Genomic DNA, 18615 nt, shown 5'->3' with positions numbered 1-18615 from the left:
TCTCAGCTGCAGCAATTAGACACTATTTAATGCAATGTTTAATTTCTTAAACTTTTATTAACTTTAAGAGAAGATATTGTACTTGAAATACAGTAAAAAATTAGTAAGGCTAAAGTTGAAACCAGTAATATATTTATATACTTATTGAGAGTTTAAGCTTATTTACTATACTAGTAGATTAGAAAGATTATTGTCACAAAAACTATTGAGTGGTTTGTCTGTATGAAATGTAACCTAGAAAAGAAGTCATCAGAGTTTATTGCCTTGTTTGGGACTTGATATCTTCTTTATTAGTTAATGTTGATACTTGTTTGGAACTTAGAGTCTTTTATTTTTATGAGTTAATGTTGGTGCTTATGAGGTATACTAGTTAAAAAAATTAATTTAGAAACTAATGGTAAGTTCTGCTTTTGGTCATTTATGATGCTTTTTTTTTTTTTTTTTTTTAAGGATTAAATGAGAATATTGACACTCTACACCAGCAGATAGGCACTTTATTGTGCCTTTGATATGTTGCATTTTCATTTTTATATTTTTTAGCTTTATCATATGTTTAGATGTTATATAAAAATTATTCTGTGGCTTATAAACAAGTAGATAAATGAAAGCATAAAGATTATAATTTTTTACTTTAAAACATTACCTTAATATTTTTAGAAACCTTTTCTCTTTTTCATTGTTGGCAAAATGATGGTTCCATCTGATATGCCTTTGTGTAGCTCTTTAAATTGGTACATCAAGGAAGAGAATGAAATATAGTATATGTAAAACTGTGAGTAGAAAATAGACTTATAGTTTAGTTAGCAAAATAGTTTTTTGTTTTGTTTTGTTTTGTTTTTGAGAGAGGGAAAGAGAGCAGAGGAGAGGGGCAGAGGGAGAGAGAAGCAGGCTCCATGCAGGGCCTGGTACGGGGCTCAGTGTCACAACAGTGAGATCTTGACCTGAGCTGAAATCAAGAGTCAGGCACTTAACCAACTGAGCCACTCAGGTACCCCAGGAAAACAGATTTTTTATGCTATCACAAATTCCAAAGAACAGAAATAGTGTGTCCCCAAAATGTTTTAATTTTTGGAATTAAAAAAGCCAAAACTGCTGGTGTTTTTATGAATATAGCAAGTTTAATTTGATATTGATATTTATTAATAAAATCAGGAACTTAGCTGTTTTGCAGCATTACCATACAGTTCTCTTTACACATTTGTTATGCTTTCATTTCTGTGGTAACATCTATATTAATATCATCAAACTTAAGTATCCAATACAAAACCAAATAGTAACTATTATGTATTGTCTATGGTTACAGGCATTTTAATGCATTATTATTATTATTTAATCATCACAGCAACCCTATGTGGGAGGTTTAATTATTCCTATTTTACAGATGAAGAAACTAAGAAATTAATTATTTTGCCTAAGAACATCCAAATAGTTGAGATTTTATCTTGGATCTAATGCTCTTTCTGCTTTGGCAGACTCTTCCTAAACTGAAATAGTATTAGCAAAGAAAACAAGGTAAAAATAGTTTGTGTTTTCTATTGTATAAATTGGTTGTATTTGTGACTAAATTCTATAAAAAGTGAAATAAAGATTTTTATAAGCATATTTGTCTTTATTTTTTTAGTGGCTCTTTATCACCTCACTTCTTAAGCTCTGTACTCAAGCAGAACCAGGTGCGAACCCTCAAAGGTATGTGTAAAACATTTTAATTTTTTTTTATATATTTATTTATTTTTGAGAGACATAGTGAGACAGAGCATGAGCGAGGGAGGGGCAGAGAGAGAAGGAGACACAGAATCTGAAGCAGGCTCCAGACTCTGAGCAAGTGTTCAGCACAGAGCCTGATGTGGGGCTCGAGCCCACAAACTGTGAGATCATGACCTGAGCCAAAGTCGGACACTTAACCAACTGAGCTACCCAGGCGCCCCAAGAACATTATTTTAAATCATAAAAGCTCAGGTCAAAAATTAGGATTTTTTTGTTTATTTAATTTTTTTCTAATCATAAAAGTATTATATGCTTGTGAAAGATTTGGAAAATAAAAACACATATAAAAAAGAAACTAAAACTTACCCTTTATTTTGTTGTCAACATTTTGTTTTAATTTCTTTGGTTCTTTATAAGCCCTTATACTTGAGTATATATGCATGCACACACATACACACTTTTTCTCCAAATGCTTGGCTTATACTTTGTATACTGTTGTATATCTCTTTTTTTCATTTCCTTTTATGTGTATTTTTTTCTTGAAAATAAGAAAATATTTCACTGGGTGCCTGGGTGTCTCCATCAATTAAGTGTCTGACTTTGGCTCATGATCTCTAGGTCCATGGGTTTGAATCCTGCGTTGGGCTCTGTGCTGACAGCTCAGAGCCTAGAGCCTGCTTCAGATTCTGTGTCTCCCTCTCTCTGCTTCTCCCCTGCTCTCTCTCTCTCTCTCTCTCTCTCTCTCTCTCTCAAAATATAAACATTAACAGAAAATAGGAAAGTATTTCATAGTCATACTATCAGTAGAAAGTTCTCTTTTCAAGGCTCTCTTAGACTACAAAACAGGTTGGCAAACTATGGCCTTTGGGCCTTACCTGGCCCACCACCTATTTTTTGTATAACTTGTGAGTTTATATTTGTAAATAGCTGAAAAAAAATAATAATATTTCAAGGCATACAAAAATATGCTCCAAGAGCAGAGTTAAGTAGTTGCAGCAGAGATCTCTGTATTGTATCCTTGGCTTTTCCTCTTTCCTGGCAAAACCTAAATTACTTACTTACTGACCCTTTACAGAAAAAGTTGGCCAAACCCTGTATGAGAATATAGTTCAAAATATTTTTTTTTTTTTTTTGTTTAAATGTTTTATTTATTTCTAGGAGAGAGAGAGACAGTGTGAGCAGGGGAGGGTCAGAGAGAGAGGGAGTCACAGACTGAAACAGGCTCCAGGCTCTGAGCTGGCAGTCAGCACAGAGCCCGACGCGGGGCTCGCGGCCGCGCACCGCGAGATCATGACCTAAGCGAAAGTCGGACGCTTAACCGACTAAGCCACCCAGGCGCCCCCAAAATATTTCTTTTATATGTTAAGTGGAAAGAACTTTAAGAAGGTAACAAGTTAGGGGCGCCTGGGTGGCTTAGTCGGTTGAGCGACCGACTTTCACTTAGGTCATGATCTCGCGGTTCGTGGGCTCTGTGCTGACTGCCAGCTGAGAGCCTGGAGCCTGTTTCAGTCTGTGACTCCCTCTCTCTCTGACCCTCCCCTGCTCACGCTGTCTCTCTCTTTCCTAGAAATAAATAAAAATATTAAAAAAAAAAAAAAAAGAAGGTAACAAGTTAACTTTCAGAATTTTGTAGATGACTTTTTAAAAGTATATCAAAATTCTGAATTAGTATTTTCCCCTACTCATAGTTAATATTATAAATTAGTGATGTATTAACATAAGGTTTTCTAGCGTTGTTGCTTTAGGGCCTGGAAACATTTCTAGGGCACTTAAAACCAGAAATCCTCAGACCAAAAGCCTTTCTGTGTATCAGATATATTTTGGCTCTTTGAAACTGCACTAAAGCAAGCCTAGGAAGCACTGTGATGATGGGCTGTAAAATAAGGAAGGGAAAGAGTATGAAAAAGCTCAAGAGAACTCTGGAAGGAAGTTAAGCATTTGTTTCAGATAATGTTCTGGCTTAACATAAGACAAGTATCCATTTTCTTATTCCCTGCATGGGCAAATGTGCTTTCTCTTTCAGGTAGGTATTACCAAAACTCCCATTTTTTTTTTTAATCTGGCTAAGTTCTGACCTTTAGTCTTTCAAGGTCAATTCATATGCAAATTTTGAGACAGCTTTCTTTGTGAATTCTGGGTTTATTTAGAATCTCTTCTTGCTCTTATGCCATTCCATCCTAATTCTGCTTCCTTTGGGGAACAGACGGTTCCACAACTTTTCTTTTGCTAGTTTTAGCCACAGGTTTTCATAACTGGATCATAGGCACTTCTCCTTCATCTAACAACTTGTACACATGGTTCATCATCTCTCCAGTGCTGCTAACAGCTTACTTCCCTCCATTTCTATACTGGTGAGTCTTAGGCCTGGTAATAATTAACTTGGGGAGAATGCTTGGTGTTCTAGGTTGAAACAAATGCAGGCCTATCCTGGAATAGAATATTACAATTCTTATGAGTTTTAAGAGGAAAACATAAGACCAAATAAAAACTTCTGAAAATTTATATTTAAATCAGGTTGCTTTAGGGTAGATTAATAGACTGATGAGGAAATTTGCTTTTTTTCTCTCTCTTGATATTTTTCTAGGGAAAAGTTTGAAAAAAACACACCACTAAATGGACTAAACATTCACCTGTTTATTCTATAAGTTATTGTTGAATTTCCACATAGTGCCAAGCAATATATGGGTACTTTGAGATATACAGATATTAAAGAGACCCAGGCCCTGCTCTCAAAAACCATACAGTTTAATTGAAGAGGGTGGATGAGAATTATGCAGAGTACACTGGGAAAAAAGGAAGTGAGTGGCAAATTAAGCTTCGAGGTAGGTTAGGAAAGGCCTCTTAGAGAACAAAGTGTGGTGCTTGAGCCAGACCTGAAAAGTTGGGGGAATGCTTGACCTTGTTGGAGGGTATTTGCTGGGAACCACAGGCAAATGAGTATGGCTGAAGCCTAGGAGTATAAAAGAAGATTGGGTAGCCTTGGTCCAGTAGCTGTAGAGGTGATCATTTAGCATGTGCAAAGCAAATGAAGAAGTTTAAGCAAGCATTGGCCAAATCAAGGAGAACTTATTTAGTGTAAGGAGTTTGAACTTTTTCCTATAAATATAACATTAATTAGCACTGAGTTTCTTACTATGATGCTTTGAATGCATCATTTCATTTAATCCTTACAACTCTTTGAGGTATTGTTACCTCCTTTTACAAATACAGAGACTGAAGTTTGGAGAGATTAAATAACTTTCTCAAGGCTACACAACTAGTAAATGGCATACAAGGAATTCAGAAACCTGCACTCCCACCGTGTATGACACACATGGGTTGCTGGTGAAGGTCTCTAAAGAATGAGGCAACATTGTCAGTCTTGTGTTTTGGAAAGGTTACTTTGGTGTCATTGAGTTTCAGTATGAGAAACCAATATTATATTCACTTATCACCTCATGGAATCATCTTTACTAATCATTATGTTATAGCTACCTTTAAAATACATAAGAGCCATAGGAATTAGAGAAACAGTCACTGCCATCCAGAGTAGGTGCAGCAGTTCGTTTAAACTATCTCTTGCTCACCTTTCAATGACTAATTTTATGTGCCAATATTTATGTTGACGGGATTGTATAACAGGGCAGGAGGTATAGGAATCTCATTGAGACCGCAAAACAAAACCTTTTTTTGTCAATATTTTCGATTGGTATTGTTTGGAATAAATTCATCTACTTAAATATTGAACTTAAAAATTAAGTGCTAGGTAGCAAGGATACATTAGTGAACAAAGGCAACAAAAATGGAACTTACATTCTAGTTAGTAAATTTTAGTATTTCTACTTAAGCACTAGTATACTTTAAGCAAATACAAATTTTAGGCAGTTAATGATGTTAGGAGCTAAGTGCAAATTTAAGGTTGCAAATTAGCATAATTTGTATCTTCATAGAAATGAAAGTAAACCAGTGGTCCAAGCAGCTTAAAATATCATTAGTATCAAAATTGCTCTCCTCTATTAAAGAATCACAAGAGACAGGTTCTCCGGGTATTCTGTAAATGTGTATATTAGCTTTGATAGAGGCAATAAGTCCTTATAGTTATTACTGAGCTTGTAAATATTTAAATTCTACCTCTATGGTTCTCATAGCATTCCTTAAGCAAATGGATTGAGAATCAGATAACAGAAATGTGGTAGTTTGTGTTATAGCCCTCACTTTGGGGCGTGTGGGTGGCTGAGTCAGTTAAGTATCCTGCTTTTGGTTTTAGCTCACGTCATGATCTGGTTCATGAGTTCGAGCCCCGCATCAGGCTCTGTGCTTATGGCATGGAGCCTCCTTGGGATTCTGTCTCTTCTTCTCTCTCAAAAATTCTCACTTTCACATAGCTGAACCTAGTGTCTTTTAATTTTTTTCTAAATGACCGTTCATAATTTCCCAGCATCAAACCCACTGAAATACAAGCCAGGACATACAAATGAACACTTATGATGGAAATTTATTTGAATCGGTATTAAATCAGTAGCAGGTTTTGAACTGCAGTCAGAACTATGAAGGAAAAAAGAGAAATAATATGACTTTGAACTAATTTTTTTAAATTACTATTTGGATGGCTCTCATGACTCTAATGACAAATGACTTTCAACTAGAAATGAATTATTTGTTTAATCTAAATAGTGCCAGAAAATATATACAGAAGACTTTATAAGAGCACCAAATTTTTATTCTTTATGAACTGGACATGTTAGATAACCTAGGCTTATAGTATGTTTTTTAAAAACACAGAGCTACCTTTTAAATAGTAGAAAGTATTGTCAGTGAAAATACAACATTGTGAAGTATTTTTAATTGTGGCAATAAGTAAGTCTTCAGTTTGATTTTAATAGCAAAACAGATTGGGTACTCTAAATTAAAATTGTTTGTAAACTCTACACACAGAGCGAGTTTTTGTTGTTTTTGTTCCAAGACTATACCTTGGACAAATCATTGGTAATCAGGTATTCTTGGTTACTAAGTGTTTTGGGTCATTTCTCTTGCAGTTAGACTTTTTTCCGGAGTTAATTGGCAAGGCAATATGGAAAGCACACTTAGAAAATTCTAAACCAAACAAATCAGATACAGATAAAATCCTTTTGCAAGGAAGATTTTGGTTTCATGAAGTGAATTTCATGTGGGAGAGTTCAAATTAATTTGGCTATAATCTATACAAGAAATAAATGTATTTAAGAAATGCTTTTCCTGTCCTTCTGCTGTAAAGAAATAGTACCTAATTTTGTTATCGTTTTTAAATATTTGGAAACTAAAAAAAGAAATGGTGTTCATGCAGTTTTCTTATGTTGTCAGGATAAGCCTCATCAATTTTCTTTATTTTAGGTATTATATTTCAGAAATATGACTCCTTGAGTTCTAGTGGAAGTTTACTATGGGAGGTTAAGCTAGAGGTACACTGTTTTTTGATAAGGTTTTACAGGTACTTCATTTATAAGATTATAAATGTCCTGAAATTGTTTCCTCATCACAATGTATTTCAGTGTTAGATTCTCCCTCACCACCAGCCCCCTGCCCCCCTTTTTACTAAAATTGGAAATGAGGTAGAACTTTTTTTATTAAAAGAAAAATTATTTCATAGAGCAGGAATCTCTCTGTAGGGTTTTTGCATAGTGCCATTCAACATGTGCCCTGCACAAGGACACGTGGCTGAGACAGTGAGTGGAGTCTGAAATTCAGCCCACACTCCAGTCTTCAAGCTGTGTGCCTTCATACAGGGAAGCAGTCACCGGGAGGCAGAGTTGCTTTTTTCCAGTTCACACAGAGATACAATATGGGCTAGAGTCTGCACTTTTTTTTTTCTTCAGAGACATGTTAGAATACTGAGCTCTATCGAATTGTAGTCATGTCTCATTCTAAAAGACCAGAATTGGAGAGATCTTTGTTTTGCTAATGTCTTGGCTATGATATGGGAATTACTGATTAAAATTTTTTTTTACTTTTCTGGGGTGCCTGGGTGGCTTATTCAGTTAAGCGTCCGACTTTCGCTTAGGTCATGATCTCGCGGTTCGTGGGTTCAAGCCCTGCGTCGGGCTCTGTGCTGACTGCCAGCTCAGAGCCTGGAGCCTGTTTCAGTCTGTGACTCCCTGTCTCTCTGACCCTCCCCTGCTCACGCTGTCTCTCTCTCTCTCTCTCTCTGTCTCTCTCTCTCTCTCTCCTAGAAATAAATTTAAAAAAAAAAAAAGAAAAATTTTTTTTACTTTTCTGTCTTGAAATACTTTTCCTTCAGATATCTATATGGCTTCTTTTTCTCATCTCCCAGAGATCTTTGTTCAACTGTTGCCTCTTGTTGAGGCCTTCTCTAACCTCTGTATTTAAAATTGCAAGCACCAGGGCGCCTGGGTGGCTCAGTAGGTTAAGCGTCTGACTTTGGCTCAGGTCATGATCTCACAGTTCATGGGTTCGAGCCCCATGTTAGCCTCTGTGCTCACAGCTCAGAGCCTGGAGCCTGCTTCAGATTCTGTGTCTCCATCTCTCTCTGCCCCTCCGCCGCTCGCTCTCTATCTCTGTCTCTCAAAATAAAATAAAGACATTAAAAGAAAAAAGTTTTTTTTAAATAAAATAAAATTCGGTGCCTGAGTGACTCAGTCGGTTAAGCATCCGACTTCAGCTTGGGTCATGATCTCACGGTTCGTGGGTTCAAGCCCCGTGTCAGGCTCTGTGCTAACAGCTAGCTTAGAGCCTGGAGCCAGCAATTTAAAAAAATGTTTTTAATAAATAAAATAAAATTACAACCACCTTTCTCAACACTCTCTATCTCCCTTTCGTCTTAATTTTTCTCCCTAGTGTTTATCACCTTGTAACATATTGTGTTTTAATTATTCCTTTGTGTTCTGAGAGGTTAAGGGTTTTCCTGTTTTGTTTTTTTGCTGTATTCCCACAACCTGGAACGATGTCTGGCTCATGACAGGACAGTCAGTTTATTGAGTAACAGAATAGAGAATTTCCAGTATATTCTGTAAATTTCTGCAGAACTTCCTACTCTAGCCATGGATACTTAGTAAGTATTAAGGATTGATGATAGAATACAAATTGAAGGCCTGGGTTCTAAAAGTAGACTATTGAGGTTCAAGTTCCATCTCTGTCATTCCTAGAGACCCCTCTGTGTTTTGTTTTGTTTTGTTTTGCTTTTTCATTTTTAAGATGGAAATACACTAATAGTACGCACATTACAAGTTGTGAGGATGAGATGAGTTACTAATACTTGCAACGTGTTAAGCCCATTGATAATGTTAGTTAGTTGGTGATAATAACTTAATCTAAGGAAAGGAGGGCAAAGAGATCTACTTTATTATTTACACATTTATCAAGGACCTACTACTATGTTGTGGAACATAGAGGATAAGACACGGTTCCTACCTTAAGCTGGCAGTCTAACTGGGGAGGAATTCATATAGAGACTAGTGTTTCACAAGGTCACAGATTATTTAAGGGGAAAGAGCTAGAGTATTGTGTGCTCCTTTGTAACAACCATCTTCCGATTTACTTAAGTCTGTTTGGTAAAGTCCATAACAGTAACCTTTTCTGCCTTCACAGAGTTTATAGTCAGGTTGGGGAGAAGACAAGTTAATACCCTTATGGCCTTATTATGTAGAATAACTTTATAATTAGATATTACAAATAAAATGGAAAACTTTGGGATAACAAAAATTTTCTGGCTTTGAGACAGAAATGGGAAGTTTCAAATCTAAATCTTATTTTCAACATCCTTTATAATCTAAAATTTCTAGATATTTTTCTAACTTTTCCTTCAGGTTTAAATTGTACCATTTCACTTTTATTTAATTACAGTTATTTAGAATAATAGATCACCAAGATGGAGAGGAACTTTCAGTAGAAAAGTAGATATGAGAGCATAATGACTATCTGGAGTAGACCTGCTGATTTTCTCAGCCTTTTAAAGTCCTTTTTTTATAGAATATCCATAATTATGTTTGCCCTTTTATGTATTATATAAATCTATATAGTACTTGTAGACCCATATATAATTATGATTAAAAACATTGCTAATGCTTTTGTGCCAGCAATAATTATTCATTTAGCATTTGTAGATTCACATGATCTAGACTGACCAAGTACATATACTTTTAACTCCTGTAACTAGCATGTAATTAATGCAACACTTCATGACTACATGTATGCCCAGGTAAGGTTATTTTTTTTAATGCTAAAAAGTAATGCCTTTGTGTACGTTTTTAATTACAGTTGACGTTTGAACAATGTGGGGGTTAGAGGTGCTGACCTCTGCCTCCTTTCCCCATGCAGTTAAAAATCCGTGTATAACTTGATTCCCTAAAAACTTAACTACTAATAGTGTACTATTGACTGGAAGCCTTACTGATAACATAGTCGATGAACATCTATTTTGTATGTTATCTGAATTATATACTGTATTCTTAAAGTAAGCTAGAGAAAAGAAAATGTTATTAAGAAAATTATAATGAATTTTATGATCTCTAGTACCTTGCAGTTTTCCTTTATTCAGTTCTGTTCACAAAACTGTTCATAATTTTAAGTGAACAGAAACAGATTACAGTATAATATGTGTCTCATTTTGGTGTGTGTGTGTGTGTGTGTGTGTATTTAAGCCACACCATATCTGAATTTCGGTTACCTTTGCAAATCCTTAAAATGCCCTCTCTTTTATAAAGAACATTAATATCGATCCTGTTTTCCTTTTTCAGAATCTGATATTGATGCTGCCACCGCAATGATGCTTTTAAATACTTCTATAGAACAAGGAATTTTAGAATGTAAGCAATCCTGTTTTTCTTCTTAAAATACATTTTGTGAGTGCTTTTTCAAATGTAATGTAGAATGCAAAATATTTAAATGTTATAGGCAAAGTCGTTTTTTTCCAGCTAACTTGTGTTTTCATCTGAATTTTTTTCAGCAATGGTGAGACATTGTGAGCAATATGTGAGCAATTATGATATTAAGTTTAATACTGTTATCTTTTTACATGGACCAAGAAACAAATAAATAGCATATATAAGAATTAAGCTTGAGGTTTTAAAAGTAAAAATGAAAGCCATAAATAAGAAAATATAGGAAAGTATATTTATAACCTAAAAATAGGAAAACCCTTGAGATACAGGTGCAAAATCCATAAAAGAAAACATGGGTAAGTTTAATTAAACATCAGAATTTTGGAGCCCTGACAAAAAAGAGACCTCTCAAGCAAAATACTGAGAGAACATTTTTTACTATGTATATAACAAAGGATTAATATTGAATATATGTATTGAAAAGGATTCTAGAAGAAAGAAATAAAAAAGCTCAACAGGAAAGCCAAGAAAATAATATGAATTAGGTAGGTCTCAGAGAAGGAAATAAAGTAGACAATACACATTTGAAAAGATAAGCAACTTGTCTAGAAGTCAGGGAAATGCAAAATGCAACAATATTGATATAATACCTTCTTGTCTGTGAGATTATGAAAAATTAAAATAATTGATAATATCAGGTGTTAATTGTGGGAACTGGATATTGTCACACACACTAGGATGTAAATTAGTACACCCATTTTGGAGGGCATTTTGAAAATACCAGTTACAGATGCCAATCAAAACCACAGTGAGATCTCATACCAGAATGTCTAGTATCAAAAAGATAAGAAGTAACAAGTATTGATGAGAATGTAGAGAGAAGGGAACCAGCTGTTGGTGGGAATGCAAATTGGTGCAGCCACTATGGAAAACAATATGGAGGTTCCTCAAAAACCTAAAAATAGAGGCACCTGTGTGGCTTACGCAGCTGAGTGTCCCACTCGATTTTAGCTCAGGCCATGATCACGCAGTTCCTGAGATTGAGCCCCGCATCAGACTCTGTCTGACAGTACAGAACCTGCTTTGGATTCTCTCTCTCTCCGTCTCTGTCTCAATATAAATAAATAAACATTTTAAAAATTAAAAAAAAAAAAACTAAAAATAGAAGTACCATGCTATCCAGTAATTCTACTTCTGGGTATTTACCCAAAGAAAACAAAAATGCTAATTTGAACAGATACATGCATCCCTGTGTTTATTGCAGCATTATTTACATAACCCAAAATAAGGAAGCAACTTGTGTCCATCGATATAGAATGGATAAAGATGTGGTAGATATACACAATGGAATGTTACTCACCCATAAAAAAGAATGAAATCTTACCATTCTTGACAACCTAAAGGGACCTAGAAGGCTATATACTAAGTGAAATAAGCCAAACAGACAAATTCCATATGATTTTATTTATATGTGAAATCTAAAAAATAAATGAACAAACAAAAAACAGAAACAAATTTATAAATACAGAGAACAAACTGGTGGTTACCAGAGGGAAGGAAGGTGGGGGGGAATGGATGAAATAAGTGGAGGGAATTAAGAAGTTTCAAATTTCCAGTCACAAAATAAATAAATTATAGGGGAATGAAAAGTGCAGCATAGGGAATATAGTCAATAATATTGTAATAACTTTCTATGTTGACTACACTTATAGTGAGCATTATGTATCGAATTGTCAAATTACTGTATTGTACTCCTAAAACTAATATAATATTGTGTGTCAACTATAATACTTCAGTTAGAAAATATACCAATAATAATTTGAAATGCGTGTATTCTTACTTAACACTTCTGTTTCTTGGTATCCTAGAAAAATATTTGCATATGTGTAAGAGAAAACATCAGAAGGATTTTCATTGAAGTTCTTCATAGTAGTGAAAAATTGGGAAAACCTAAATATCAGCAAGGAAGTGGTTATCTAAGTAGTGATACATTCTTATCGAGGCGTTCTGTACAAGCAGCTCAAAATAATTATATTTTTGATGGAAAGGTCAAGACATTTCATTAAGTGGTTTTAAAATGTTTCAATTAGGGGCACCTGGGTGGCTCAATTGGTTAAGCGTCTGACTTCAGCTCAGGTCATGATCTTGTGGTTCATGACTTCGGCCTCTCATCAGGCTCTGTGCCTGGAGCCTGTTTCAGAATCTATGTTTCCCTCTCTCTGTGCTCCCTACCCCACTTACGCTCTGTCTCTCTCTCTCTTAAAAATAAATAAACATTAAAAAAATTTTTAAGTCTAAAAAAGTAAAATGTTTCAAAATTAATACCTACAGGATGATATGATCTGCATAAAAAAAGAAACAAGCAAACAAAAATCTATAAAACATTACTGACTTAAAGCATACTACTCAGGAATGATACAGTAGTTTAAATGGCCTATTCTTGCAGTCAAATGCATTTGACCTATCGATGGATGTCTTCTTTACAACAGGTGAGAAGCCTCTTCCTCTTAAAACAGCAGTGCAAAAAAAGAGGAGTTACAGCAATGCATTCAGTCATCCCAGTACTATGCGCCTGCAAGAGAGTGATTCTTTAGCCACAAGCATTGATCCAAAAGAAGACCACAATTACAGTGCGAGTAGCATGGCAGCACAACGCTGTGCATCCAGGTCTAGTGTGTCTTCTTTGTCCTCTGTGGATGAGGCGTATGAATTTATCCCAAAGAGTAGCCATGTGGGAAGTGATGGCAGTGAAGGATTTCACAGTGAAGAAGATACAGATGTTGATTATGAAGATGATCCTCTTGGAGACAGCGGCTATGCGTCACAGGCTTGTGCCAATACCTCTGAAAAAGGGCAGCCAGGCAAAAAGATGCGTAAACAGTTATGTCAAGAAATTGATGAGGAGCTCAAAGAGGCAGCTGGATCTCTGCTCCACCTTGCTGGAATTCGTACCTGTCTGGGTTCCCTAATAAGTACTGCAAAGACACAAAATCAAAAGCAGTGGAGAAAATAGAAATATTTACTAGTGTGAAATTATTTTAAAGTGTGGCAATACTCTTCTACTTAATTCTTTATAAGGGATATCAAAGCCATAATGGACTTTTTTTGTTTGAGGGTGGGGGAGGGGTGCTAATTGTTTATTTCAAAATGTTTGTTTTAATATCTATTAAATAATTGCTGTTAGGAACATGCCCAATCATAGATATGATGCCAACTTTTGTGATAAGTGTCTCCAAGATTTGGAAATTTTTTATGTAAGAAAATCCACAGCCTCTGTCTTAAAACTTGTAGGAAAAATCTTTTATTCTGTTAATATGTAAAGTGTAAGAATTGGCAACTCTGTAACCTTTTTTCATTTTCTTTTCCAGTCTGTATTAACTGTAGTTGCTGATCCAGCTAAAATTTTTGCTGAGGTCTTTCTCATGTACTCCTCTCTGGACACATGCAATCCAGTAGAATGAGATTTGGATTTTTTATTTTGTCTTAATTTTTGTTTTAATTACTTTTTGTTGAAGCTTGGACAAAGTGGAGTATAAATTGGAAAAGGTCCTGGATGTCTAGAAAGTTCCTTTTGGTTATGTAAGCAGAAAGTACAGCAAAGAGTTCTGAGATTTAGAAAAGGCAATTTTGTGGTATAATCTCATCTAAGAACACTCCAGTTCCTACTACAATGTTGTCTTTGATTTCTTTTTTTTACTTCTCAAATATTGCATAACATTTATTGGGGCCTTTTGTTTGTTCCCAAAGTGCTTTGTAACCATTGTTTGAATTTTAGCCACTAGCTATATTTGTTGAGTAGAAACAATCCAATGAGAGGACATAGCCATAAAGTGTGTTGTGGAGTTAATGCCCATTTGACACACTTTTTGCAATAAGAGAATCTTTCATTTGCTTGTTAAATGGACTGCATTCTGAGAATTTTGCATTAGGAATGGGGTGTAATCTAATATGATCATTTTGAATAGTTATATCATCATAAATAAAAGTAGATCCTTTAGGGAAAAAACTTCTCTCCAAGATTTGTAGGAATTAAATTTGTATGTATTCCTAATTGAAATTGAAAGTATTTAACAAAACTGTAGAGACAACATACCTTCAGGGGTTTTAAAATTCATACAAAATTAATCTTACACACTTCATCTTTTGGAGGAGACTGTATAATTCATATTATGTGCCATTTATTCCATGCTGAAAGATTTTATATTGCTGTTCCAAATGTGCATTGACTAAGGCATTTTAAGTATTTGATCCAATCTGCTTCTATGAGACATTTTTTTCATATCATTTTTATAGTTTGACTATATATTATTTAGAAAGAACACAAGATACTAATAAAACTAAACTTTATTACATATATTTTTTTACAGTGGTGGAAGCAACTTTCCAAAAGTCCAATTTATCTCATGGTACATACATTCTGTCTTATAACAATGACCTTGTTTTCATTTTCCTGATAATTTCATATACACGTACACACACGCACACACACACACACACACATACATTCACAAATAGGCTCATGATTTGGCTTAGTTACTTTCAGCTATTTCTATGACTAAAGCATTTTCTTGGAGAGTGTGTGTGTGTGTGTGTGTGTGTGTTTAAGAGACAAATATTTTTATTCTAACTTATAAATTTTATTTGGGTAAAACTGTCAAATGAGAAGCCTAAAGAAAACATCTTTTTCAGTTGGCAAAGCTTTAAGCCAGGGATAACAACATTAGTATTATCTGTCTTGTTTCCATGTTAATTGTAATTGAACCTGGGTAGCACATTAATAGAATTGATGCTGTTGAAATATGGTAATTTTTTAATTTGTTGCTAACAAAAAATAGTCTTTAGGCAGGATGCGGTATTTGCAGTTTTTGTTCTTCATATATGTCACATCTACTACAGAAAATGGCTAATTCAAGTTACCACCTTTTACTGTAGACAATGATATAACACACAAAAAAATGCTTTTACCACAGTATAAATAGTACACAGATTTTCAAAATCATTCAAACAATATCTTGAAGCTATTTACCAAGGCCCTCTGCATAGACCTTAGGAACAGTGTTTCAGTGATCTGGTTCCAGTTTATTGTATTCTACTGAAATTCAGTACCACAGATCCTCCTCTGGTTCCTGTCCGTTCGTTCTTACTCTTCATAAACAGAGGAAAATTATCTAAAGAGGGGGAGAGTTGTTCCCACTCTGAGAGGGATCTTCAGAGTTATTTTTGGCTTAATATAAATAATTCTTTAAACTTCTTTCTCTCCCTCTTCATCTACTCTTCCTGCAAATTTAAAAGTTATTATGCATCACTAGCAAGGACAATAAACACTTTCTTACTAGAAATGAACAGGAAGAAATCACACAGTATTTTACACTTACCTCCTAAACAATTCAGTGCATCACTCTACGTTTGCTGATTTACCAAGACAGTTATTTTAAAGGGGAAGTACCTTTTTAATTATGGTTCTCCCATTATTTCATCGGTATTATGATCTCATTCCTCAGGTGTATTGAGATAAAAACATGGCTAATAACCACCCAATTAAATATATATTTCTAATAATATATTCATAAGAAATTTTACTGTAGCAAAAATTTGGCAATCTCAGAGAGGTTATATATGTTCCAGCATATTTTAAGACTGATTTAAGCTAACATAATTTGCCTTATATTGATATAAATTGTTACAACCAATTCCCACTTACAATAGATTTCTAGCAAAAGTTTTGGCTCAGCACAATTAATTTTCACCTTTCACATCCCAAATAGAATCAGTGTTTCTTGAATCTAGATTTTTGAAATTTATTTGTGCAATATATTACTAAATTCATTAATATTTTATTTTACCTTTCAGATTCAGAGAAAGAAAACATGACCTGTATTCATGGAAAGAATTATTGGTGGATCGCCTCCTTTTTCCCACCTTTGAGTCTTTCCTTTCCTCCCTGTAGCCAGCATGACTTCTCTGAACTTAGAGTCCCTTGTATATAATAAGGTTTAGAATATAAATATTTTCTTTTGCTACTTTCTGAGGCATTATGTAAAGGGTTCATAGTAGGTGGTCAATTAAATACATGTTAGCATGAATTCAAAGGTAGACAAAGTGTTAAGGAGGGCATGTGTGTGTCTTGGTAGACCAGGAGCCTTTCCCAGCAATTTAAGCAACAGATGTGAATACTTCACAAAGCTGTAAAGACTTTTGTCTTAAATACTACAGTAAGTTAACAACCTTTTGTGAAGACCATAGCATTTAATTAAGAAATCTTGAGGCTTTCTGGTTTACATATACTTTATAGTTTTTGTTGTTGTTGTTGTTGTTATTTCAAAATGTGTAAGCTTTGATTTAAACAAAGTTTACTTCACTGTGTTAATGATGTACTCAAAATATTTATTGAAAGACAAAGTAGAGTATTTTAATGTTATACCTGCCATTTTTTCTTAAAGCACATTTTTTTTCATCTAACTGCCAGTGCCATTGTCAAAATTTGTTTTTAAAATTGTACATTTCTTATTAAACGAAGTGCTTAATTTTAAAGTATTATGTTGCCATCATATAGTGTATAAAAATGTATAATTGCCAATTCACTGTAACTATTATTTATTTTTAAATGTAAGTGTAAGAATGCTTTCTGATTCAAGAAATTTGAGTTATTGAACTGATTTCCTTATCCTCTTTTCTAATGTAGCATAAAAATTGCCCTGAGTTTGAGTTATAACTGCCAGTAGATGACCAGTCACAAATGAACCACTTCTCAGTTGCCAGTCTTTGCTCATATAAAAAGCAACTTAACAGATATTTAGTTTTTGTATCTAATCTCTGATTATTACAATGTTTATAAAGTTTATTTTTACCAAAGAGATGCAATTCATTATGATAAAGTATTGCAGAATAAACCTTGTTTTATAACATTTTTGTGCTTTCTCTGTTCTTTCGGGGTGTGTAGTGTAGATGTAAGTAAGTGGCTCATACTTCTGCATACACACACCCTTTCCATTTTGGTGTTACAAAGTTGAAGTCATACAGATGAAAAAATTTGAATTTAAGAATTTTCAAAAAGTTTTTTCGTAATATTGTTTTTCCTAGTGTTACAGGCCATCTTAATCATTTTGAAAGCTAAAATAGTGTTAATTAAATTATTCCCTCGCTAGGGTGCCTGGGTTGCTCAGTCGGTTAAGGTTAAGCACCCAACATTTGATTTCAGCTTGGGTCATGATCTCATGGTTTGTGAGACAGCCCTTAGTGTAGAGCCTACTTGGGATTCTCTTCTCTGCCCCTGATCCACATACACGAACTCTCTCAAAAATAAATAAATAAACTTAAAAACAAAATTATTCACTTCTTGAAAAAGATTCACTTATTTTCCTATACATATGTATATATATATGTTATTTTGAAATAATAGGAAAGATTCAGAATATGAAATTACTAAGATTATTGCTAAATACAGTAATAGTGTTATGGGATGCCTGGGTGGCTCAGTCAAGCATCTGACATCGGCTCAGATCATCATCTCAAAGTTGGTGAGATCAAGTCCTGTAGCAGGCTCTCTGCTGTCTCTCCCTTACTCTGCCAATTCCCCAATCTCTCTCTCTCTCTCTCTCTCTCTCTCTCTCTCTCTCTCTGAAAACTAAATAAAACATTAAAAAATAAATACAGTAATGTTACTTCAACAATACCCAGCAATACTATGGGTTTAAAAATTGGGGCATCCATTATGAAGCAATCTACAACCAACATCTTTTTTTTTTTTTTTTTTAAGTAACAGGCACGATTTTTTTTAATTTACCCAAAGTTACATGATTTCAAAGTGGCGAGCAGGCAGTCAGGCTCCTGGAGCAGGTATCAACTTCCATGCCACACTACCCCTCTGCCTGCCCTCTTTTTTTTTTTTTTTTTTTTTACAAATAGTTTGTCAGTTTCCACATAACACCCAGTGCTCATCCCCACAAGTGCCCTCCTCGATGCCCATCCCTCTTCCCCCCCACATCCATCAGTCCTCAGTTTTTGTCAGCATTCAAAAGTCTCTCATGGTTTGTCTCTCTCCCTTTCCCCCACCATTTCCGCCCTTCTTCTCCCCCTTGTTCCTCCGTCAAGTTCCTCCTAATCCTCCTATACGTGCAAA

At 34.7% G+C, this 18615-nt stretch overlaps 1 protein-coding gene across 2 annotated transcripts in view; it reads left to right on the top strand.

Moving 5' to 3' along the window:
* FOXN2 (forkhead box N2) overlaps positions 1 to 17003 on the top strand; it is a 60058-nt gene extending 43055 nt beyond the window's left edge. For both annotated transcript variants that reach the window (XM_039245943.1, XM_039245944.1), the window contains exons 4-6: positions 1622 to 1686; positions 10413 to 10481; positions 12986 to 17003. In XM_039245943.1, coding sequence (XP_039101874.1) covers positions 1622 to 1686; positions 10413 to 10481; positions 12986 to 13509 — 658 coding nt within the window. In that variant the 3' untranslated portion in view covers positions 13510 to 17003. The remainder of the gene's footprint in view (positions 1 to 1621; positions 1687 to 10412; positions 10482 to 12985) is intronic.
* Positions 17004 to 18615: the final 1612 nt, after the last annotated feature.

Source organism: Hyaena hyaena, unplaced genomic scaffold (assembly GCF_003009895.1).
Source record: "Hyaena hyaena isolate Hyena2069 unplaced genomic scaffold, ASM300989v1 scaffold_274, whole genome shotgun sequence".
Taxonomy (NCBI): Eukaryota; Metazoa; Chordata; class Mammalia; order Carnivora; family Hyaenidae; genus Hyaena; species Hyaena hyaena.
Note: the sequence above shows the minus strand (reverse complement) of the source record. Positions and strands in the feature narration are given on the sequence as shown.